Source organism: Heterodontus francisci, chromosome 37, assembly GCF_036365525.1.
Source record: "Heterodontus francisci isolate sHetFra1 chromosome 37, sHetFra1.hap1, whole genome shotgun sequence".
Classification (NCBI taxonomy): Eukaryota; Metazoa; Chordata; class Chondrichthyes; order Heterodontiformes; family Heterodontidae; genus Heterodontus; species Heterodontus francisci.
Window position 1 is genome coordinate 45334942 of NC_090407.1, and position 25196 is coordinate 45360137.

The window sequence follows — 25196 nt, forward strand, 5'->3', positions numbered from 1 at the left end:
TTTGCATTGCAGCAATCTGAGTTTGCATTGCAGCAATCTGAGTTTCCATTGCAGCAATCTGAGTTTCCATTGCAGCAATCTGAGCTTGCATTGCAGCAATCTGAGTTTGCATTGCAGCAATCTGAGTGTGCATTGCAGCAATCTGAGCTTCCATTGCAGCAATCTGAGTTTGCATTGCAGCAATCTGAGTTTGCATTGCAGCAATCTGAGCTTCCATTGGAGCAGTCTGAGCTTCCATTGCAGCAATCTGAGCTTCCATTGCAGCAGTTTGAGATTCCATTGCAGCAATCTGAGCTTGCATTGCAGCAGTCTGAGTTTGCATTGCAGCAATCTGAGCTTCCATTGCAGCAGTCTGAGTTTCCATTGCAGCAATCTGAGCTTCCATTGCAGCAATCTGAGCTTCCATTGCAGCAATCTGAGTTTGCATTGCAGCAATCTGAGCTTCCATTGCAGCAATGTGAGTTTGCATTGCAGCAATCTGAGCTTCCATTGCAGCAATGTGAGTTGCATTGCAGCAATCTGAGCTTCCATTGCAGCAATCTGAGTTTGCATTGCAGCAATCTGAGCTTCCATTGCAGCAATGTCAGTTTGCATTGCAGCAATCTGAGCTTCCATTGCAGCAATCTGAGTTTGCATTGCAGCAATCTGAGCTTCCATTGCAGCAATCTGAGTTTGCATTGCAGCAATCTGAGTTTGCACTGCAGCAATCTGAGCTTCCATTGCAGCAGTCTGAGATTCCATTGCAGCAATCTGAGTTTCCATTGCAGCAGTCTGAGATTCCATTGCAGCAATCTGAGTTTGCATTGCAGCAATCTGAGTTTCTATTGCAGCAGTCTGAGTTTCCATTGCAGCAATCTGAGTTTGCATTGCAGCAATCTGAGCTTCCATTGCAGCAATCTGAGCTTCCATTGCTGCAATCTGAGTTTGCATTGCAGCAATCTGAGGTTCCATTGCATTAATCTGAGTTTGCATTGCAGCAATCTAAGTTTCCATTGCAGCAATCTGAGTTTGCATTGCAGCAATCTGAGCTTCAATTGCATTAATCTGGGTTTGCATTGCAGCAATCTGAGCTTCCATTGCAGCAATCTGAGTTTGCATTGCAGCAATCTGAGTTTGCATTGCAGCAATGTGAGCTTCCATTGGAGCAGTCTGAGCTTCCATTGCAGCAATCTGAGCTTCCATTGCAGCAATCTGAGCTTCCATTGCAGCAATCTGAGCTTCCATTGCAGCAATCTGAGTTTCCATTGCAGCAATCTGAGTTTCCATTGCAGCAATCTGAGCTTCCATTGCAGCAGTCTGAGTTTCCATTGCAGCAATCTGAGCTTCCATTGCAGCAATCTGAGCTTCCATTGCAGCAATCTGAGTTTGCATTGCCGCAAACTGAGCTTCCATTTCAGCAATCTGCGTTTGCATTGCAGCAATCTGAGCTTCCATTGCAGCAATGTGAGTTTGCATTGCAGCAATCTGAGCTTCCATTGCAGCAATGTGAGTTTGCATTGCAGCAATCTGAGTTTGCATTGCAGCCATCTGAGCTTCAATTGCATTAATCTGGGTTTGCATTGCATCAATCTGAGTTTGCATTGCAGCAATCTGAGCTTCCATTGCAGCAATGTGAGTTTGCATTGCAGCAATCTGAGTTTCCATTGCAGCAATCTGAGTTTGCATTGCAGCAATCTGAGCTTCAATTGCATTAATCTGGGTTTGCATTGCAGCATACTGAGTTTGCATTGCAGCAATCTGAGCTTCCATTGCAGCAATCTGAGTTTGCATTGCAGCAATCTGAGCTTCCATTGCAGCAATCTGAGTTTGCATTGCAGCAATCTGAGCTTCCATTGCATTAATCTGAGTTTCCATTGCAGCAATCTGAGCTTCCATTGCAGCAATCTGAGTTTGCATTGCAGCAATCTGAGTTTGCATTGCAGCAATCTGAGCTTCCATTGCAGCAATCTGAGTTTCCATTGCAGCAATCAGAGCTTCCATGGCAGCAATCTGAGTTTGCATTGCAGCAGTCTGAGTTTCCATTGCAGCAATCTGAGTTTGCATTGCAGCAATCTGAGTTTGCATTGCAGCAATCTGAGCTCCCATTGCAGCAATCTGAGTTTGCATTGCAGCAATCTGAGTTTCCATTGCAGCAATCTGAGTTTCCATTGCAGCAATCTGAGCTTGCATTGCAGCAATCTGAGTTTGCATTGCAGCAATCTGAGCTTCCATTGCAGCAATCTGAGTTTGCATTGCAGCAATCAGAGTTTGCATTGCAGCAATCTGAGCTTCCATTGGAGCAGTCTGAGTTTGCATTGCAGCAATCTGAGCTTGCATTGCAGCAATCTGAGTTTGCATTGCAGCAATCTGAGTTTGCATTGCAGCAATCTGAGCTTCCATTGCAGCAATCTGAGTTTGCATTGCAGCAATCTGAGTTTGCATTGCAGCAATCTGAGCTTCCATTGGAGCTGTCTGAGCTTCCATTGCAGCAATCTGAGCTTCCATTGGAGCAGTCTGAGCTTCCATTGCAGCAATCTGAGTTTCCATTGCAGCAATCTGAGCTTCCATTGCAGCAATCTGAGTTTGCATTGCCGCAAACAGAGCTTCCATTGCAGCAATCTGAGTTTGCATTGCAGCAATCTGAGCTTCCATTGCAGCAATGTGAGTTTGCATTGCAGCAATCTGAGCTTCCATTGCAGCAATGTGAGTTTGCATTGCAGCAATCTGAGTTTCCATTGCAGCAATCTGAGCTTCAATTGCATTAATCTGGGTTTGCATTGCAGCAATCTGAGTTTGCATTGCAGCAATCTGAGCTTCCATTGCAGCAATGTGAGTTTGCATTGCAGCAATCTGAGTTTCCATTGCAGCAATCTGAGTTTGCATTGCAGCAATCTGAGCTTCAATTGCATTAATCTGGGTTTGCATTGCAGCAATCTGAGTTTGCATTGCAGCAATCTGAGTTTGCATTGCAGCAATCTGAGCTTCCATTGCAGCAATCTGAGTTTGCATTGCAGCAATCTGAGCTTCCATTGCAGCAATCTGAGTTTGCATTGCAGCAATCTGAGTTTCCATTGCAGCAATCTGAGCTTCCATTGCAGCAATCTGAGTTTGCATTGCAGCAATATGAGTTTGCATTGCAGCAATCTGAGCTTCCATTGCAACAATCTGAGTTTGCATTGCAGCAATCTGAGTTTGCATTGCAGCAATCTGAGCTTCCATTGCAGCAATCTGAGTTTGCAATGCAGCAATCTGAGCTTCCATTGCAGCAATCTGAGTTTGCATTGCAGCAATCTGAGTTTGCATTGCCGCAATCTGAGCTTCCATTGCAGCAATCTGAGTTTCCATTGCAGCAATCTGAGTTTGCATTGCAGCAATCTGAGTTCGCATTGCAGCAATCTGAGCTTCCATTGCAGCAATCTGCGTTTGCATTGCAGCAATCTGAGTTTGCATTGCAGCAATCTGAGCTTCCATTGCAGCAGTCTGAGTTTCCATTGCAGCAATCTGAGTTTGCATTGCAGCAATCTGAGTTTGCATTGCAGCAATCTGAGCTTCCATTGCAGCAATCTGAGTTTCCATTGCAGCAATCAGAGCTTCCATGGCAGCAATGTAAGTTTGCATTGCAGCAGTCTGAGTTTCCATTGCAGCAATCAGAGCTTCCATGGCAGCAATCTAAGTTTGCATTGCAGCAGTCTGAGTTTCCATTGCAGCAGTCTGAGCTTCCATTGCAGCAATCTGAGCTTCCATTTCAGCAGTTTGAGATTCCATTGGAGCAATCTGAGCTTCCATTTCAGCAGTCTGAGTTTCCATTGCAGCAATCTGAGCTTCCATTGCAGCAGTCTGAGTTTCCATTGCAGCAATCTGAGCTTCCATTGCAGCAGTCTGAGTTTCCATTGCAGCAATCTGAGTTTGCATTGCCGCAAACTGAGCTTCCATTGCAGCAATCTGAGTTTGCATTGCAGCAATCTGAGCTTCCATTGCAGCAATGTGAGTTTGCATTGCAGCAATCTGAGCTTCCATTGCAGCAATCTGAGCTTCCATTGCAGCAATGTGAGTTTGCATTGCAGCAATCTGAGTTTCCATTGCAGCAATCTGAGTTTGCATTGCAGCAATCTGAGCTTCAATTGCATTAATCTGGGCTTGCATTGCAGCAATCTGAGTTTGCATTGCAGCAATCTGAGCTTCCATTGCAGCAATGTGAGTTTGCATTGCAGCAATCTGAGTTTCCATTGCAGCAATCTGAGTTTGCATTGCAGCAATCTGAGCTTCAATTGCATTAAGCTGGGTTTGCATTGCAGCAATCTGAGTTTGCATTGCAGCAATCTGAGCTTCCATTGCAGCAATCTGAGTTTGCATTGCAGCAATCTGAGCTTCCATTGCAGCAATCTGAGTTTGCATTGCAGCAATCTGAGTTTCCATTGCAGCAATCTGAGCTTCCATTGCAGCAATCTGAGTTTGCATTGCAGCAATCTGAGTTTGCATTGCAGCAATCTGAGCTTCCATTGCAGCAATCTGAGTTTGCATTGCAGCAATCTGAGTTTGCATTGCAGCAATCTGAGCTTCCATTGCAGCAATCTGAGTTTGCATTGCAGCAATCTGAGCTTGCATTGCAGCAATCTGAGTTTGCATTGCAGCAATCTGAGTGTGCATTGCAGCAATCTGAGCTTCCATTGCAGCAATCTGAGTTTGCATTGCAGCAATCTGAGTTTGCATTACAGCAATCTGAGCTTCCATTGGAGCAGTCTGAGCTTCCATTGCAGCAATCTGAGCTTCCATTTCAGCAGTTTGAGATTCCATTGCAGCAATCTGAGCTTCCATTGCAGCAGTCTGGGTTTCCATTGCAGCAATCTGAGCTTCCATTGCAGCAGTCTGAGTTTCCATTGCAGCAATCTGAGCTTCCATTGCAGCAGTCTGAGTTTCCATTGCAGCAATCTGAGTTTGCATTGCCGCAAACTGAGCTTCCATTGCAGCAATCTGAGTTTGCATTGCAGCAATCTGAGCTTCCATTGCAGCAATGTGAGTTTGCATTGCAGCAATCTGAGCTTCCATTGCAGCAATGTGAGTTTGCATTGCAGCAATCTGAGCTTCCATTGCAGCAATCAGAGTTTGCATTGCAGCAATCTGAGCTTCCATTGCAGCAATCTGAGTTTGCATTGCAGCAATCTGAGCTTCCATTGGAGCAGTCTGAGCTTCCATTGCAGCAATCTGAGCTTCCATTGCAGCAGTTTGAGATTCCATTGCAGCAATCTGAGCTTCCATTGCAGCAGTCTGAGTTTCCATTGCAGCAATCTGAGCTTCCATTGCAGCAATCTGAGTTTCCATTGCAGCAATCTGAGCTTCCATTGCAGCAATCTGAGCTTCCATTGCAGCAATCTGAGTTTGCATTGCCGCAAACTGATCTTCCATTGCAGCAATCTAAGTTTGCATTGCAGCAATCTGAGCTTCCATTGCAGCAATGTGAGTTTGCATTGCAGCAATCTGAGCTTCCATTGCAGCAATGTGAGTTTGCATTGCAGCAATCTGAGCTTCCATTGCAGCAATCTGAGTTTGCATTGCAGCAATCTGAGCTTCCATTGCAGCAATCTGAGTTTGCATTGCAGCAGTCTGAGTTTCCATTGCAGCAATCTGAGTTTGCATTGCAGCAATCTGAGTTTGCATTGCAGCAATCTGAGCTTCCATTGCAGCAATCTGAGTATCCATTGCAGCAATCAGAGCTTCCATGGCAGCAATCTGAGTTTGCATTGCAGCAATCTGAGTTTGCATTGCAGCAATCTGAGCTCCCATTGCAGCAATCTGAGTTTGCATTGCAGCAATCTGAGTTTCCATTGCAGCAATCTGAGTTTCCATTGCAGCAATCTGAGCTTGCATTGCAGCAATCTGAGTTTGCATTGCAGCAATCTGAGTTTGCATTGCAGCAATCTGAGCTTCCATTGCAGCAATCTGAGTTTGCATTGCAGCAATCTGAGTTTGCATTGCAGCAATCTGAGCTTCCATTGGAGCAGTCTGAGTTTCCATTGCAGCAATCTGAGCTTGCATTGCAGCAATCTGAGTTTGCATTGCAGCAATGTGAGTTTGCATTGCAGCAATCTGAGTTTCCATTGCAGCAATCTGAGTTTGCATTGCAGCAATCTGAGCTTCAATTGCATTAATCTGGGCTTGCATTGCAGCAATCTGAGTTTGCATTGCAGCAATCTGAGCTTCCATTGCAGCAATGTGAGTTTGCATTGCAGCAATCTGAGTTTCCATTGCAGCAATCTGAGTTTGCATTGCAGCAATCTGAGCTTCAATTGCATTAAGCTGGGTTTGCATTGCAGCAATCTGAGTTTGCATTGCAGCAATCTGAGCTTCCATTGCAGCAATCTGAGTTTGCATTGCAGCAATCTGAGCTTCCATTGCAGCAATCTGAGTTTGCATTGCAGCAATCTGAGTTTCCATTGCAGCAATCTGAGCTTCCATTGCAGCAATCTGAGTTTGCATTGCAGCAATCTGAGTTTGCATTGCAGCAATCTGAGCTTCCATTGCAGCAATCTGAGTTTGCATTGCAGCAATCTGAGTTTGCATTGCAGCAATCTGAGCTTCCATTGCAGCAATCTGAGTTTGCATTGCAGCAATCTGAGCTTGCATTGCAGCAATCTGAGTTTGCATTGCAGCAATCTGAGTGTGCATTGCAGCAATCTGAGCTTCCATTGCAGCAATCTGAGTTTGCATTGCAGCAATCTGAGTTTGCATTACAGCAATCTGAGCTTCCATTGGAGCAGTCTGAGCTTCCATTGCAGCAATCTGAGCTTCCATTTCAGCAGTTTGAGATTCCATTGCAGCAATCTGAGCTTCCATTGCAGCAGTCTGGGTTTCCATTGCAGCAATCTGAGCTTCCATTGCAGCAGTCTGAGTTTCCATTGCAGCAATCTGAGCTTCCATTGCAGCAGTCTGAGTTTCCATTGCAGCAATCTGAGTTTGCATTGCCGCAAACTGAGCTTCCATTGCAGCAATCTGAGTTTGCATTGCAGCAATCTGAGCTTCCATTGCAGCAATGTGAGTTTGCATTGCAGCAATCTGAGCTTCCATTGCAGCAATGTGAGTTTGCATTGCAGCAATCTGAGCTTCCATTGCAGCAATCAGAGTTTGCATTGCAGCAATCTGAGCTTCCATTGCAGCAATCTGAGTTTGCATTGCAGCAATCTGAGCTTCCATTGGAGCAGTCTGAGCTTCCATTGCAGCAATCTGAGCTTCCATTGCAGCAGTTTGAGATTCCATTGCAGCAATCTGAGCTTCCATTGCAGCAGTCTGAGTTTCCATTGCAGCAATCTGAGCTTCCATTGCAGCAATCTGAGTTTCCATTGCAGCAATCTGAGCTTCCATTGCAGCAATCTGAGCTTCCATTGCAGCAATCTGAGTTTGCATTGCCGCAAACTGATCTTCCATTGCAGCAATCTAAGTTTGCATTGCAGCAATCTGAGCTTCCATTGCAGCAATGTGAGTTTGCATTGCAGCAATCTGAGCTTCCATTGCAGCAATGTGAGTTTGCATTGCAGCAATCTGAGCTTCCATTGCAGCAATCTGAGTTTGCATTGCAGCAATCTGAGCTTCCATTGCAGCAATCTGAGTTTGCATTGCAGCAGTCTGAGTTTCCATTGCAGCAATCTGAGTTTGCATTGCAGCAATCTGAGTTTGCATTGCAGCAATCTGAGCTTCCATTGCAGCAATCTGAGTATCCATTGCAGCAATCAGAGCTTCCATGGCAGCAATCTGAGTTTGCATTGCAGCAATCTGAGTTTGCATTGCAGCAATCTGAGCTCCCATTGCAGCAATCTGAGTTTGCATTGCAGCAATCTGAGTTTCCATTGCAGCAATCTGAGTTTCCATTGCAGCAATCTGAGCTTGCATTGCAGCAATCTGAGTTTGCATTGCAGCAATCTGAGTTTGCATTGCAGCAATCTGAGCTTCCATTGCAGCAATCTGAGTTTGCATTGCAGCAATCTGAGTTTGCATTGCAGCAATCTGAGCTTCCATTGGAGCAGTCTGAGTTTCCATTGCAGCAATCTGAGCTTGCATTGCAGCAATCTGAGTTTGCATTGCAGCAATCTGAGTTTGCATTGCAGCAATCTGAGCTTCCATTGCAGCAATCTGAGTTTGCATTGCAGCTATCTGAGCTTCCATTGCAGCAATCTGAGTTTGCATTGCAGCAATCTGAGTTTCCATTGCAGCAATCTGAGTTTGCATTGCAGCAATCTGAGTTTGCATTGCAGCAATCTGAGCTTCCATTGCAGCAATCTGAGTTTGCATTGCAGCAATCTGAGCTTCCATTGCAGCAATCTGAGTTTGCATTGCAGCAGTCTGAGTTTCCATTGCAGCAATCTGGGTTTGCATTGCAGCAATCTGAGTTTGCATTGCAGCAATCTGAGTTTGCATTGCAGCAATCTGAGCTCCCATTGCAGCAATCTGAGTTTGCATTGCAGCAATCTGAGTTTCCATTGCAGCAATCTGAGTTTCCATTGCAGCAATCTGAGCTTGCATTGCAGCAATCTGAGTTTGCATTGCAGCAATCTGAGTGTGCATTGCAGCAATCTGAGCTTCCCTTGCAGCAATCTGAGTTTGCATTGCAGCAATCTGAGTTTGCATTGCAGCAATCTGAGCTTCCATTGTAGCAGTCTGAGCTTCCATTGCAGCAATCTGAGCTTCCATTGCAGCAATCTGAGCTTCCATTGCAGCAATCTGAGTTTGCATTGCCGCAAACTGATCTTCCATTGCAGCAATCTGAGTTTGCATTGCAGCCATCTGAGCTTCCATTGCAGCAATCTGAGTTTGCATTGCAGCAATCTGAGCTTCCATTGCAGCAATCTGAGTTTGCATTGCAGCAATCTGAGTTTGCACTGCAGCAATCTGAGCTTCCATTGCAGCAGTCTGAGTTTCCATTGCAGCAGTCTGAGATTCCATTGCAGCAATCTGAGTTTGCATTGCAGCAATCTGAGTTTCTATTGCAGCAGTCTGAGTTTCCATTGCAGCAATCTGAGTTTGCATTGCAGCAATCTGAGCTTCCATTGCAGCAATCTGAGCTTCCATTGCTGCAATCTGAGTTTGCATTGCAGCAATCTGAGGTTCCATTGCATTAATCTGAGTTTGCATTGCAGCAATCTAAGTTTCCATTGCAGCAATCTGAGTTTGCATTGCCGCAAACTGATCTTCCATTGCAGCAATCTGAGTTTGCATTGCAGCAATCTGAGCTTCCATTGCAGCAATGTGAGTTTGCATTGCAGCAATCTGAGCTTCCATTGCAGCAATGTGAGTTGCATTGCAGCAATCTGAGCTTCCATTGCAGCAATCTGAGTTTGCATTGCAGCAATCTGAGCTTCCATTGCAGCAATGTGAGTTTGCATTGCAGCAATCTGAGCTTCCATTGCAGCAATCTGAGTTTGCATTGCAGCAATCTGAGCTTCCATTGCAGCAATCTGAGTTTGCATTGCAGCAATCTGAGTTTGCACTGCAGCAATCTGAGCTTCCATTGCAGCAGTCTGAGATTCCATTGCAGCAGTCTGAGTTTCCATTGCAGCAGTCTGAGATTCCATTGCAGCAATCTGAGTTTGCATTGCAGCAATCTGAGTTTCTATTGCAGCAGTCTGAGTTTCCATTGCAGCAATCTGAGTTTGCATTGCAGCAATCTGAGCTTCCATTGCAGCTTTCTGAGCTTCCATTGCTGCAATCTGAGTTTGCATTGCAGCAATCTGAGGTTCCATTGCATTAATCTGAGTTTGCATTGCAGCAATCTAAGTTTCCATTGCAGCAATCTGAGTTTGCATTGCAGCAATCTGAGCTTCAATTGCATTAATCTGGGTTTGCATTGCAGCAATCTGAGTTTGCATTGCAGCAATCGGAGCTTCCATTGCAGCAATCTGAGTTTTCATTGCAGCAATCTGAGTTTCCATTGCAGCAATCTGAGCTTCCATTGCAGCAATCTGAGTTTGCATTGCAGCAATCTGAGTATGCATTGCAGCAATCTGAGCTTCCATTGCAGCAATCTGAGTTTGCATTGCAGCAATCTGAGTTTGCATTGCAGCAATCTGAGCTTCCATTGCAGCAATCTGAGTTTGCATTGCAGCAATCTGAGCTTCCATTGCAGCAATGTGAGTTTGCATTGCAGCAATCTGAGGTTCCATTGCATTAATCTGAGTTTGCATTGCAGCAATCTAAGTTTCCATTGCAGCAATCTGAGTTTGCATTGCAGCAATCTGAGCTTCAATTGCATTAATCTGGGTTTGCATTGCAGCAATCTGAGTTTGCATTGCAGCAATCTGAGCTTCCATTGCAGCAATCTGAGTTTTCATTGCAGCAATCTGAGTTTCCATTGCAGCAATCTGAGCTTCCATTGCAGCAATCTGAGTTTGCATTGCAGCAATCTGAGTATGCATTGCAGCAATCTGAGCTTCCATTGCAGCAATCTGAGTTTGCATTGCAGCAATCTGAGTTTGCATTGCAGCAATCTGAGCTTCCATTGCAGCAATCTGAGTTTGCATTGCAGCAATCTGAGCTTCCATTGCAGCAATCTGAGTTTGCATTGCAGCAATCTGAGTTTCCATTGCAGCAATCTGAGTTTGCATTGCAGCAATCTGAGTTTGCATTGCAGCAATCTGAGCTTCCATTGCAGCAATCTGAGTTTGCATTGCAGCAATCTGAGCTTCCATTGCAGCAATCTGAGTTTGCATTGCAGCAGTCTGAGTTTCCATTGCAGCAATCTGGGTTTGCATTGCAGCAATCTGAGTTTGCATTGCAGCAATCTGAGTTTGCATTGCAGCAATCTGAGCTCCCATTGCAGCAATCTGAGTTTGCATTGCAGCAATCTGAGTTTCCATTGCAGCAATCTGAGTTTCCATTGCAGCAATCTGAGCTTGCATTGCAGCAATCTGAGTTTGCATTGCAGCAATCTGAGTGTGCATTGCAGCAATCTGAGCTTCCATTGCAGCAATCTGAGTTTGCATTGCAGCAATCTGAGTTTGCATTGCAGCAATCTGAGCTTCCATTGTAGCAGTCTGAGCTTCCATTGCAGCAATCTGAGCTTCCATTGCAGCAATCTGAGCTTCCATTGCAGCAATCTGAGTTTGCATTGCCGCAAACTGATCTTCCATTGCAGCAATCTGAGTTTGCATTGCAGCCATCTGAGCTTCCATTGCAGCAATCTGAGTTTGCATTGCAGCAATCTGAGCTTCCATTGCAGCAATCTGAGTTTGCATTGCAGCAATCTGAGTTTGCACTGCAGCAATCTGAGCTTCCATTGCAGCAGTCTGAGTTTCCATTGCAGCAGTCTGAGATTCCATTGCAGCAATCTGAGTTTGCATTGCAGCAATCTGAGTTTCTATTGCAGCAGTCTGAGTTTCCATTGCAGCAATCTGAGTTTGCATTGCAGCAATCTGAGCTTCCATTGCAGCAATCTGAGCTTCCATTGCTGCAATCTGAGTTTGCATTGCAGCAATCTGAGGTTCCATTGCATTAATCTGAGTTTGCATTGCAGCAATCTAAGTTTCCATTGCAGCAATCTGAGTTTGCATTGCCGCAAACTGATCTTCCATTGCAGCAATCTGAGTTTGCATTGCAGCAATCTGAGCTTCCATTGCAGCAATGTGAGTTTGCATTGCAGCAATCTAAGCTTCCATTGCAGCAATGTGAGTTGCATTGCAGCAATCTGAGCTTCCATTGCAGCAATCTGAGTTTGCATTGCAGCAATCTGAGCTTCCATTGCAGCAATGTGAGTTTGCATTGCAGCAATCTGAGCTTCCATTGCAGCAATCTGAGTTTGCATTGCAGCAATCTGAGCTTCCATTGCAGCAATCTGAGTTTGCATTGCAGCAATCTGAGTTTGCACTGCAGCAATCTGAGCTTCCATTGCAGCAGTCTGAGATTCCATTGCAGCAGTCTGAGTTTCCATTGCAGCAGTCTGAGATTCCATTGCAGCAATCTGAGTTTGCATTGCAGCAATCTGAGTTTCTATTGCAGCAGTCTGAGTTTCCATTGCAGCAATCTGAGTTTGCATTGCAGCAATCTGAGCTTCCATTGCAGCTTTCTGAGCTTCCATTGCTGCAATCTGAGTTTGCATTGCAGCAATCTGAGGTTCCATTGCATTAATCTGAGTTTGCATTGCAGCAATCTAAGTTTCCATTGCAGCAATCTGAGTTTGCATTGCAGCAATCTGAGCTTCAATTGCATTAATCTGGGTTTGCATTGCAGCAATCTGAGTTTGCATTGCAGCAATCTGAGCTTCCATTGCAGCAATCTGAGTTTGCATTGCAGCAATCTGAGTTTGCATTGCAGCAATGTGAGCTTCCATTGGAGCAGTCTGAGCTTCCATTGCAGCAATCTGAGCTTCCATTGCAGCAATCTGAGCTTCCATTGCAGCAATCTGAGTTTCCATTGCAGCAATCTGAGTTTCCATTGCAGCAATCTGAGCTTCCATTGCAGCAGTCTGAGTTTCCATTGCAGCAATCTGAGCTTCCATTGCAGCAATCTGAGCTTCCATTGCAGCAATCTGAGTTTGCATTGCCGCAAACTGAGCTTCCATTTCAGCAATCTGAGTTTGCATTGCAGCAATCTGAGCTTCCATTGCAGCAATGTGAGTTTGCATTGCAGCAATCTGAGCTTCCATTGCAGCAATGTGAGTTTGCATTGCAGCAATCTGAGTTTGCATTGCAGCCATCTGAGCTTCAATTGCATTAATCTGGGTTTGCATTGCAACAATCTGAGTTTGCATTGCAGCAATCTGAGCTTCCATTGCAGCAATGTGAGTTTGCATTGCAGCAATCTGAGTTTCCATTGCAGCAATCTGAGTTTGCATTGCAGCAATCTGAGCTTCAATTGCATTAATCTGGGTTTGCATTGCAGCATACTGAGTTTGCATTGCAGCAATCTGAGCTTCCATTGCAGCAATCTGAGTTTGCATTGCAGCAATCTGAGCTTCCATTGCAGCAATCTGAGTTTGCATTGCAGCAATCTGAGCTTCCATTGCATTAATCTGAGTTTGCATTGCAGCAATCTGAGTTTCCATTGCATCAATCTGAGCTTCCATTGCAGCAATCTGAGTTTGCATTGCAGCAATCTGAGTTTGCATTGCAGCAATCTGTGCGTCCATTGCAGCAATCTGAGTTTGCATTGCAGCAATCTGAGTTTGCATTGCAGCAATCTGAGTTTGCATTGCAGCAATCTGAGTTTCCATTGCAGCAATCTGAGTTTGCATTGCAGCAATCTGAGTTTCCATTGCAGCAATCTGAGTTTGCATTGCAGCAATCTGAGTTTGCATTGCAGCAATCTGAGCTTCCATTGCAGCAATCTGAGTTTCCATTGCAGCAATCAGAGCTTCCATGGCAGCAATCTGAGTTTGCATTGCAGCAGTCTGAGTTTCCATTGCAGCAATCTGAGTTTGCATTGCAGCAATCTGAGTTTGCATTGCAGCAATCTGAGCTCCCATTGCAGCAATCTGAGTTTGCATTGCAGCAATCTGAGTTTCCATTGCAGCAATCTGAGTTTCCATTGCAGCAATCTGAGCTTGCATTGCAGCAATCTGAGTTTGCATTGCAGCAATCTGAGTTTGCATTGCAGCAATCTGAGCTTCCATTGCAGCAATCTGAGTTTGCATTGCAGCAATCAGAGTTTGCATTGCAGCAATCTGAGCTTCCATTGGAGCAGTCTGAGTTTGCATTGCAGCAATCAGAGTTTGCATTGCAGCAATGAGCTTCCATTGCAGCAATCTGAGTTTGCATTGCAGCAATCTGAGTTTGCACTGCAGCAATCTGAGCTTCCATTGCAGCAGTCTGAGATTCCATTGCAGCAGTCTGAGTTTCCATTGCAGCAGTCTGAGATTCCATTGCAGCAATCTGAGTTTGCACTGCAGCAATCTGAGCTTCCATTGCAGCAGTCTGAGTTTCCATTGCAGCAGTCTGAGATTCCATTGCAGCAATCTGAGTTTGCATTGCAGCAATCTGAGTTTCTATTGCAGCAGTCTGAGTTTCCATTGCAGCAATCTGAGTTTGCATTGCAGCAATCTGAGCTTCCATTGCAGCAATCTGAGCTTCCATTGCTGCAATCTGAGTTTGCATTGCAGCAATCTGAGGTTCCATTGCATTAATCTGAGTTTGCATTGCAGCAATCTAAGTTTCCATTGCAGCAATCTGAGTTTGCATTGCCGCAAACTGATCTTCCATTGCAGCAATCTGAGTTTGCATTGCAGCAATCTGAGCTTCCATTGCAGCAATGTGAGTTTGCATTGCAGCAATCTGAGCTTCCATTGCAGCAATGTGAGTTGCATTGCAGCAATCTGAGCTTCCATTGCAGCAATCTGAGTTTGCATTGCAGCAATCTGAGCTTCCATTGCAGCAATGTGAGTTGCATTGCAGCAATCTGAGCTTCCATTGCAGCAATCTGAGTTTGCATTGCAGCAATCTGAGCTTCCATTGCAGCAATGTGAGTTTGCATTGCAGCAATCTGAGCTTCCATTGCAGCAATCTGAGTTTGCATTGCAGCAATCTGAGCTTCCATTGCAGCAATCTGAGTTTGCATTGCAGCAATCTGAGTTTGCACTGCAGCAATCTGAGCTTCCATTGCAGCAGTCTGAGATTCCATTGCAGCAGTCTGAGTTTCCATTGCAGCAGTCTGAGATTCCATTGCAGCAATCTGAGTTTGCATTGCAGCAATCTGAGTTTCTATTGCAGCAGTCTGAGTTTCCATTGCAGCAATCTGAGTTTGCATTGCAGCAATCTGAGCTTCCATTGCAGCTTTCTGAGCTTCCATTGCTGCAATCTGAGTTTGCATTGCAGCAATCTGAGGTTCCATTGCATTAATCTGAGTTTGCATTGCAGCAATCTAAGTTTCCATTGCAGCAATCTGAGTTTGCATTGCAGCAATCTGAGCTTCAATTGCATTAATCTGGGTTTGCATTGCAGCAATCTGAGTTTGCATTGCAGCAATCTGAGCTTCCATTGCAGCAATCTGAGTTTGCATTGCAGCAATCTGAGTTTGCATTGCAGCAATGTGAGCTTCCATTGGAGCAGTCTGAGCTTCCATTGCAGCAATCTGAGCTTCCATTGCAGCAATCTGAGCTTCCATTGCAGCAATCTGAGTTTCCATTGCAGCAATCTGAGTTTCCATTGCAGCAATCTGAGCTTCCATTGCAGCAGTCTGAGTTTCCATTGCAGCAATCTGAGCTTCCATTGCAGCAATCTGAGCTTCCATTGCAGCAATCTGAGTTTGCATTGCCGCAAACTGAGCTTCCATTTCAGCAATCTGAGTTTGCATTGCAGCAATCTGAGCTTCCATTGCAGCAATGTGAGTTTGCATTGCAGCAATCTGAGCTTCCATTGCAGCAATGTGAGTTTGCATTGCAGCAATCTGAGTTTGCATTGCAGCCATCTGAGCTTCAATTGCATTAATCTGGGTTTGCATTGCAACAATCTGAGTTTGCATTGCAGCAATCTGAGCTTCCATTGCAGCAATGTGAGTTTGCATTGCAGCAATCTGAGTTTCCATTGCAGCAATCTGAGTTTGCATTGCAGCAATCTGAGCTTCAATTGCATTAATCTGGGTTTGCATTGCAGCATACTGAGTTTGCATTGCAGCAATCTGAGCTTCCATTGCAGCAATCTGAGTTTGCATTGCAGCAATCTGAGCTTCCATTGCAGCAATCTGAGTTTGCATTGCAGCAATCTGAGCTTCCATTGCATTAATCTGAGTTTGCATTGCAGCAATCTGAGTTTCCATTGCATCAATCTGAGCTTCCATTGCAGCAATCTGAGTTTGCATTGCAGCAATCTGAGTTTGCATTGCAGCAATCTGTGCGTCCATTGCAGCAATCTGAGTTTGCATTGCAGCAATCTGAGTTTGCATTGCAGCAATCTGAGTTTGCATTGCAGCAATCTGAGTTTCCATTGCAGCAATCTGAGTTTGCATTGCAGCAATCTGAGTTTCCATTGCAGCAATCTGAGTTTGCATTGCAGCAATCTGAGTTTGCATTGCAGCAATCTGAGCTTCCATTGCAGCAATCTGAGTTTCCATTGCAGCAATCAGAGCTTCCATGGCAGCAATCTGAGTTTGCATTGCAGCAGTCTGAGTTTCCATTGCAGCAATCTGAGTTTGCATTGCAGCAATCTGAGTTTGCATTGCAGCAATCTGAGCTCCCATTGCAGCAATCTGAGTTTGCATTGCAGCAATCTGAGTTTCCATTGCAGCAATCTGAGTTTCCATTGCAGCAATCTGAGCTTGCATTGCAGCAATCTGAGTTTGCATTGCAGCAATCTGAGTTTGCATTGCAGCAATCTGAGCTTCCATTGCAGCAATCTGAGTTTGCATTGCAGCAATCAGAGTTTGCATTGCAGCAATCTGAGCTTCCATTGGAGCAGTCTGAGTTTGCATTGCAGCAATCAGAGTTTGCATTGCAGCAATGAGCTTCCATTGCAGCAATCTGAGTTTGCATTGCAGCAATCTGAGTTTGCACTGCAGCAATCTGAGCTTCCATTGCAGCAGTCTGAGATTCCATTGCAGCAATCTGAGTTTGCACTGCAGCAATCTGAGCTTCCATTGCAGCAGTCTGAGTTTCCATTGCAGCAGTCTGAGATTCCATTGCAGCAATCTGAGTTTGCATTGCAGCAATCTGAGTTTCTATTGCAGCAGTCTGAGTTTCCATTGCAGCAATCTGAGTTTGCATTGCAGCAATCTGAGCTTCCATTGCAGCAATCTGAGCTTCCATTGCTGCAATCTGAGTTTGCATTGCAGCAATCTGAGGTTCCATTGCATTAATCTGAGTTTGCATTGCAGCAATCTAAGTTTCCATTGCAGCAATCTGAGTTTGCATTGCCGCAAACTGATCTTCCATTGCAGCAATCTGAGTTTGCATTGCAGCAATCTGAGCTTCCATTGCAGCAATGTGAGTTTGCATTGCAGCAATCTGAGCTTCCATTGCAGCAATGTGAGTTGCATTGCAGCAATCTGAGCTTCCATTGCAGCAATCTGAGTTTGCATTGCAGCAATCTGAGCTTCCATTGCAGCAATGTGAGTTTGCATTGCAGCAATCTGAGCTTCCATTGCAGCAATCTGAGTTTGCATTGCAGCAATCTGAGCTTCCATTGCAGCAATCTGAGTTTGCATTGCAGCAATCTGAGTTTGCACTGCAGCAATCTGAGCTTCCATTGCAGCAGTCTGAGATTCCATTGCAGCAGTCTGAGTTTCCATTGCAGCAGTCTGAGATTCCATTGCAGCAATCTGAGTTTGCATTGCAGCAATCTGAGTTTCTATTGCAGCAGTCTGAGTTTCCATTGCAGCAATCTGAGTTTGCATTGCAGCAATCTGAGCTTCCATTGCAGCTTTCTGAGCTTCCATTGCTGCAATCTGAGTTTGCATTGCAGCAATCTGAGGTTCCATTGCATTAATCTGAGTTTGCATTGCAGCAATCTAAGTTTCCATTGCAGCAATCTGAGTTTGCATTGCAGCAATCTGAGCTTCAATTGCATTAATCTGGGTTTGCATTGCAGCAATCTGAGTTTGCATTGCAGCAATCTGAGCTTCCATTGCAGCAATCTGAGTTTGCATTGCAGCAATCTGAGTTTGCATTGCAGCAATGTGAGCTTCCATTGGAGCAGTCTGAGCTTCCATTGCAGCAATCTGAGCTTCCATTGCAGCAATCTGAGCTTCCATTGCAGCAATCTGAGTTTCCATTGCAGCAATCTGAGTTTCCATTGCAGCAATCTGAGCTTCCATTGCAGCAGTCTGAGTTTCCATTGCAGCAATCTGAGCTTCCATTGCAGCAATCTGAGCTTCCATTGCAGCAATCTGAGTTTGCATTGCCGCAAACTGAGCTTCCATTTCAGCAATCTGAGTTTGCATTGCAGCAATCTGAGCTTCCATTGCAGCAATGTGAGTTTGCATTGCAGCAATCTGAGCTTCCATTGCAGCAATGTGAGTTTGCATTGCAGCAATCTGAGTTTGCATTGCAGCCATCTGAGCTTCAATTGCATTAATCTGGGTTTGCATTGCAACAATCTGAGTTTGCATTGCAGCAATCTGAGCTTCCATTGCAGCAATGTGAGTTTGCATTGCAGCAATCTGAGTTTCCATTGCAGCAATCTGAGTTTGCATTGCAGCAATCTGAGCTTCAATTGCATTAATCTGGGTTTGCATTGCAGCATACTGAGTTTGCATTGCAGCAATCTGAGCTTCCATTGCAGCAATCTGAGTTTGCATTGCAGCAATCTGAGCTTCCATTGCAGCAATCTGAGTTTGCATTGCAGCAATCTGAGCTTCCATTGCATTAATCTGAGTTTGCATTGCAGCAATCTGAGTTTCCATTGCATCAATCTGAGCTTCCATTGCAGCAATCTGAGTTTGCATTGCAGCAATCTGAGTTTGCATTGCAGCAATCTGTGCGTCCATTGCAGCAATCTGAGTTTGCATTGCAGCAATCTGAGTTTGCATTGCAGCAATCTGAGTTTGCATTGCAGCAATCTGAGTTTCCATTGCAGCAATCTGAGTTTGCATTGCAGCAATCTGAGTTTCCATTGCAGCAATCTGAGTTTGCATTGCAGCAATCTGAGTTTGCATTGCAGCAATCTGAGCTTCCATTGCAGCAATCTGAGTTTCCATTGCAGCAATCAGAGCTTCCATGGCAGCAATCTGAGTTTGCATTGCAGCAGTCTGAGTTTCCATTGCAGCAATCTGAGTTTGCATTGCAGCAATCTGAGTTTGCATTGCAGCAATCTGAGCTCCCATTGCAGCAATCTGAGTTTGCATTGCAGCAATCTGAGTTTCCATTGCAGCAATCTGAGTTTCCATTGCAGCAATCTGAGCTTGCATTGCAGCAATCTGAGTTTGCATTGCAGCAATCTGAGTTTGCATTGCAGCAATCTGAGCTTCCATTGCAGCAATCTGAGTTTGCATTGCAGCAATCAGAGTTTGCATTGCAGCAATCTGAGCTTCCATTGGAGCAGTCTGAGTTTGCATTGCAGCAATCTGAGCTTGCATTGCAGCAATCTGAGTTTGCATTGCAGCAATCTGAGTTTGCATTGCAGCAATCTGAGCTTCCATTGCAGCAATCTGAGTTTGCATTGCAGCAATCTGAGTTTGCATTGCAGCAATCTGAGCTTCCATTGGAGCTGTCTGAGCTTCCATTGCAGCAATCTGAGCTTCCATTGGAGCAGTCTGAGCTTCCATTGCAGCAATCTGAGTTTCCATTGCAGCAATCTGAGCTTCCATTGCAGCAATCTGAGTTTGCATTGCCGCAAACAGAGCTTCCATTGCAGCAATCTGAGTTTGCATTGCAGCAATCTGAGCTTCCATTGCAGCAATGTGAGTTTGCATTGCAGCAATCTGAGCTTCCATTGCAGCAATGTGAGTTTGCATTGCAGCAATCTGAGTTTCCATTGCAGCAATCTGAGTTTGCATTGCAGCAATCTGAGCTTCAAATGCATTAATCTGGGTTTGCATTGCAGCAATCTGAGTTTGCATTGCAGCAATCTGAGATTCCATTGCAGCAATGTGAGTTTGCATTGCAGCAATCTGAGTTTCCATTGCAGCAATCTGAGTTTGCATTGCAGCAATCTGAGCTTCAATTGCATTAATCTGGGTTTGCATTGCAGCAATCTGTGTTTGCATTGCAGCAATCTGAGCTTCCATTGCAGCAATCTGAGTTTGCATTGCAGCAATCTGAGCTTCCATTGCAGCAATCTGAGTTTGCATTGCAGCAATCTGAGTTTCCATTGCAGCAATCTGAGCTTCCATTGCAGCAATCTGAGTTTGCATTGCAGCAATCTGAGTTTGCATTGCAGCAATCTGAGCTTCCATTGCAGCAATCTGAGTTTGCATTGCAGCAATCTGAGTTTGCATTGCAGCAATCTGAGCTTCCATTGCAGCAATCTGAGTTTGCATTGCAGCAATCTGAGCTTCCATTGCAGCAATCTGAGTTTGCATTGCAGCAATCTGAGTTTGCATTGCAGCAATCTGAGCTTCCATTGCAGCAATCTGAGTTTCCATTGCAGCAATCTGAGTTTGCATTGCAGCAATCTGAGTTTGCATTGCAGCAATCTGAGCTTCCATTACAGCAATCTGAGTTTGCATTGCAGCAATCTGAGTTTGCATTGCAGCAATCTGAGCTTCCATTGCAGCAGTCTGAGTTTCCATTGCAGCAATCTGAGTTTGCATTGCAGCAATCTGAGTTTGCATTGCAGCAATCTGAGCTTCCATTGCAGCAATGTGAGTTGCATTGCAGCAATCTGAGCTTCCATTGCAGCAATCTGAGTTTGCATTGCAGCAATCTGAGCTTCCATTGCAGCAATGTGAGTTTGCATTGCAGCAATCTGAGCTTCCATTGCAGCAATCTGAGTTTGCATTGCAGCAATCTGAGCTTCCATTGCAGCAATCTGAGTTTGCATTGCAGCAATCTGAGTTTGCACTGCAGCAATCTGAGCTTCCATTGCAGCAGTCTGAGATTCCATTGCAGCAATCTGAGTTTCCATTGCAGCAGTCTGAGATTCCATTGCAGCAATCTGAGTTTGCATTGCAGCAATCTGAGTTTCTATTGCAGCAGTCTGAGTTTCCATTGCAGCAATCTGAGTTTGCATTGCAGCAATCTGAGCTTCCATTGCAGCAATCTGAGCTTCCATTGCTGCAATCTGAGTTTGCATTGCAGCAATCTGAGGTTCCATTGCATTAATCTGAGTTTGCATTGCAGCAATCTAAGTTTCCATTGCAGCAATCTGAGTTTGCATTGCAGCAATCTGAGCTTCAATTGCATTAATCTGGGTTTGCATTGCAGCAATCTGAGTTTGCATTGCAGCAATCTGAGCTTCCATTGCAGCAATCTGAGTTTGCATTGCAGCAATCTGAGTTTGCATTGCAGCAATGTGAGCTTCCATTGGAGCAGTCTGAGCTTCCATTGCAGCAATCTGAGCTTCCATTGCAGCAATCTGAGCTTCCATTGCAGCAATCTGAGCTTCCATTGCAGCAATCTGAGTTTCCATTGCAGCAATCTGAGTTTCCATTGCAGCAATCTGAGCTTCCATTGCAGCAGTCTGAGTTTCCATTGCAGCAATCTGAGCTTCCATTGCAGCAATCTGAGCTTCCATTGCAGCAATCTGAGTTTGCATTGCCGCAAACAGAGCTTCCATTTCAGCAATCTGAGTTTGCATTGCAGCAATCTGAGCTTCCATTGCAGCAATGTGAGTTTGCATTGCAGCAATCTGAGCTCCCATTGCAGCAATCTGAGTTTGCATTGCAGCAATCTGAGTTTCCATTGCAGCAATCTGAGTTTCCATTGCAGCAATCTGAGCTTGCATTGCAGCAATCTGAGTTTGCATTGCAGCAATCTGAGTTTGCATTGCAGCAATCTGAGCTTCCATTGCAGCAATCTGAGTTTGCATTGCAGCAATCAGAGTTTGCATTGCAGCAATCTGAGCTTCCATTGCAGCAATCTGAGTTTGCATTGCAGCAATCTGAGTTTGCATTGCAGCAATCTGAGCTTCCATTACAGCAATCTGAGTTTGCATTGCAGCAATCTGAGTTTGCATTGCAGCAATCTGAGCTTCCATTGCAGCAGTCTGAGTTTCCATTGCAGCAATCTGAGTTTGCATTGCAGCAATCTGAGTTTGCATTGCAGCAATCTGAGCTTCCATTGCAGCAATGTGAGTTGCATTGCAGCAATCTGAGCTTCCATTGCAGCAATCTGAGTTTGCATTGCAGCAATCTGAGCTTCCATTGCAGCAATGTGAGTTTGCATTGCAGCAATCTGAGCTTCCATTGCAGCAATCTGAGTTTGCATTGCAGCAATCTGAGCTTCCATTGCAGCAATCTGAGTTTGCATTGCAGCAATCTGAGTTTGCACTGCAGCAATCTGAGCTTCCATTGCAGCAGTCTGAGATTCCATTGCAGCAATCTGAGTTTCCATTGCAGCAGTCTGAGATTCCATTGCAGCAATCTGAGTTTGCATTGCAGCAATCTGAGTTTCTATTGCAGCAGTCCGAGTTTCCATTGCAGCAATCTGAGTTTGCATTGCAGCAATCTGAGCTTCCATTGCAGCAATCTGAGCTTCCATTGCTGCAATCTGAGTTTGCATTGCAGCAATCTGAGGTTCCATTGCATTAATCTGAGTTTGCATTGCAGCAATCTAAGTTTCCATTGCAGCAATCTGAGTTTGCATTGCAGCAATCTGAGCTTCAATTGCATTAATCTGGGTTTGCATTGCAGCAATCTGAGTTTGCATTGCAGCAATCTGAGCTTCCATTGCAGCAATCTGAGTTTGCATTGCAGCAATCTGAGTTTGCATTGCAGCAATGTGAGCTTCCATTGGAGCAGTCTGAGCTTCCATTGCAGCAATCTGAGCTTCCATTGCAGCAATCTGAGCTTCCATTGCAGCAATCTGAGCTTCCATTGCAGCAATCTGAGTTTCCATTGCAGCAATCTGAGTTTCCATTGCAGCAATCTGAGCTTCCATTGCAGCAGTCTGAGTTTCCATTGCAGCAATCTGAGCTTCCATTGCAGCAATCTGAGCTTCCATTGCAGCAATCTGAGTTTGCATTGCCGCAAACAGAGCTTCCATTTCAGCAATCTGAGTTTGCATTGCAGCAATCTGAGCTTCCATTGCAGCAACGTGAGTTTGCATTGCAGCAATCTGAGCTCCCATTGCAGCAATCTGAGTTTGCATTGCAGCAATCTGAGTTTCCATTGCAGCAATCTGAGTTTCCATTGCAGCAATCTGAGCTTGCATTGCAGCAATCTGAGTTTGCATTGCAGCAATCTGAGTTTGCATTGCAGCAATCTGAGCTTCCATTGCAGCAATCTGAGTTTGCATTGCAGCAATCAGAGTTTGCATTGCAGCAATCTGAGCTTCCATTGGAGCAGTCTGAGTTTGCATTGCAGCAATCTGAGCTTGCATTGCAGCAATCTGAGTTTGCATTGCAGCAATCTGAGTTTGCATTGCAGCAATCTGAGCTTCCATTGCAGCAATCTGAGTTTGCATTGCAGCAATCTGAGTTTGCATTGCAGCAATCTGAGCTTCCATTGGAGCTGTCTGAGCTTCCATTGCAGCAATCTGAGCTTCCATTGGAGCAGTCTGAGCTTCCATTGCAGCAATCTGAGTTTCCATTGCAGCAATCTGAGCTTCCATTGCAGCAATCTGAGTTTGCATTGCCGCAAACAGAGCTTCCATTGCAGCAATCTGAGTTTGCATTGCAGCAATCTGAGCTTCCATTGCAGCAATGTGAGTTTGCATTGCAGCAATCTGAGCTTCCATTGCAGCAATGTGAGTTTGCATTGCAGCAATCTGAGTTTCCATTGCAGCAATCTGAGTTTGCATTGCAGCAATCTGAGCTTCAAATGCATTAATCTGGGTTTGCATTGCAGCAATCTGAGTTTGCATTGCAGCAATCTGAGATTCCATTGCAGCAATGTGAGTTTGCATTGCAGCAATCTGAGTTTCCATTGCAGCAATCTGAGTTTGCATTGCAGCAATCTGAGCTTCAATTGCATTAATCTGGGTTTGCATTGCAGCAATCTGTGTTTGCATTGCAGCAATCTGAGCTTCCATTGCAGCAATCTGAGTTTGCATTGCAGCAATCTGAGCTTCCATTGCAGCAATCTGAGTTTGCATTGCAGCAATCTGAGTTTCCATTGCAGCAATCTGAGCTTCCATTGCAGCAATCTGAGTTTGCATTGCAGCAATCTGAGTTTGCATTGCAGCAATCTGAGCTTCCATTGCAGCAATCTGAGTTTGCATTGCAGCAATCTGAGTTTGCATTGCAGCAATCTGAGCTTCCATTGCAGCAATCTGAGTTTGCATTGCAGCAATCTGAGCTTCCATTGCAGCAATCTGTGTTTGCATTGCAGCAATCTGAGTTTGCATTGCAGCAATCTGAGCTTCCATTGCAGCAATCTGAGTTTCCATTGCAGCAATCTGAGTTTGCATTGCAGCAATCTGAGTTTGCATTGCAGCAATCTGAGTTTCCATTGCAGCAATCTGAGCTTCCATTGCAGCAATCTGAGTTTGCATTGCCGCAAACAGAGCTTCCATTGCAGCAATCTGAGTTTGCATTGCAGCAATCTGAGCTTCCATTGCAGCAATGTGAGTTTGCATTGCAGCAATCTGAGCTTCCATTGCAGCAATGTGAGTTTGCATTGCAGCAATCTGAGTTTCCATTGCAGCAATCTGAGTTTGCATTGCAGCAATCTGAGCTTCAAATGCATTAATCTGGGTTTGCATTGCAGCAATCTGAGTTTGCATTGCAGCAATCTGAGATTCCATTGCAGCAATGTGAGTTTGCATTGCAGCAATCTGAGTTTCCATTGCAGCAATCTGAGTTTGCATTGCAGCAATCTGAGCTTCAATTGCATTAATCTGGGTTTGCATTGCAGCAATCTGTGTTTGCATTGCAGCAATCTGAGCTTCCATTGCAGCAATCAGAGTTTGCATTGCAGCAATCTGAGCTTCCATTGCAGCAATCTGAGTTTGCATTGCAGCAATCTGAGTTTCCATTGCAGCAATCTGAGCTTCCATTGCAGCAATCTGAGTTTGCATTGCAGCAATCTGAGTTTGCATTGCAGCAATCTGAGCTTCCATTGCAGCAATCTGAGTTTGCATTGCAGCAATCTGAGTTTGCATTGCAGCAATCTGAGCTTCCATTGCAGCAATCTGAGTTTGCATTGCAGCAATCTGAGCTTCCATTGCAGCAATCTGAGGTTGCATTGCAGCAATCTGAGTTTGCATTGCAGCAATCTGAGCTTCCATTGCAGCAATCTGAGTTTCCATTGCAGCAATCTGAGTTTGCATTGCAGCAATCTGAGCTTCAAATGCATTAATCTGGGTTTGCATTGCAGCAATCTGAGTTTGCATTGCAGCAATCTGAGATTCCATTGCAGCAATGTGAGTTTGCATTGCAGCAATCTGAGTTTCCATTGCAGCAATCTGAGTTTGCATTGCAGCAATCTGAGCTTCAATTGCATTAATCTGGGTTTGCATTGCAGCAATCTGTGTTTGCATTGCAGCAATCTTAGCTTCCATTGCAGCAATCTGAGTTTGCATTGCAGCAATCTGAGCTTCCATTGCAGCAATCTGAGTTTGCATTGCAGCAATCTGAGTTTCCATTGCAGCAATCTGAGCTTCCATTGCAGCAATCTGAGTTTGCATTGCAGCAATCTGAGTTTGCATTGCAGCAATCTGAGCTTCCATTGCAGCAATCTGAGTTTGCATTGCAGCAATCTGAGTTTGCATT

At 44.8% G+C, this 25196-nt stretch overlaps 1 protein-coding gene across 1 annotated transcript in view; it reads right to left on the reverse strand.

Moving 5' to 3' along the window:
* Positions 1-25196, reverse strand: part of LOC137352033 (uncharacterized) — a 78613-nt gene that overhangs the window by 27137 nt on the left and 26280 nt on the right. Inside the window, exons 15-24 of the mRNA XM_068017008.1 lie at positions 22448-22600; positions 21881-22075; positions 21021-21173; positions 17725-17877; positions 15145-15297; positions 12440-12592; positions 7633-7785; positions 5617-5769; positions 3664-3816; positions 1312-1464 (exon numbers count right to left, since the gene is read on the reverse strand). Of these exons, the coding sequence (XP_067873109.1) occupies positions 1312-1464; positions 3664-3816; positions 5617-5769; positions 7633-7785; positions 12440-12592; positions 15145-15297; positions 17725-17877; positions 21021-21173; positions 21881-22075; positions 22448-22600 (1572 nt within the window). The remainder of the gene's footprint in view (positions 1-1311; positions 1465-3663; positions 3817-5616; positions 5770-7632; positions 7786-12439; positions 12593-15144; positions 15298-17724; positions 17878-21020; positions 21174-21880; positions 22076-22447; positions 22601-25196) is intronic.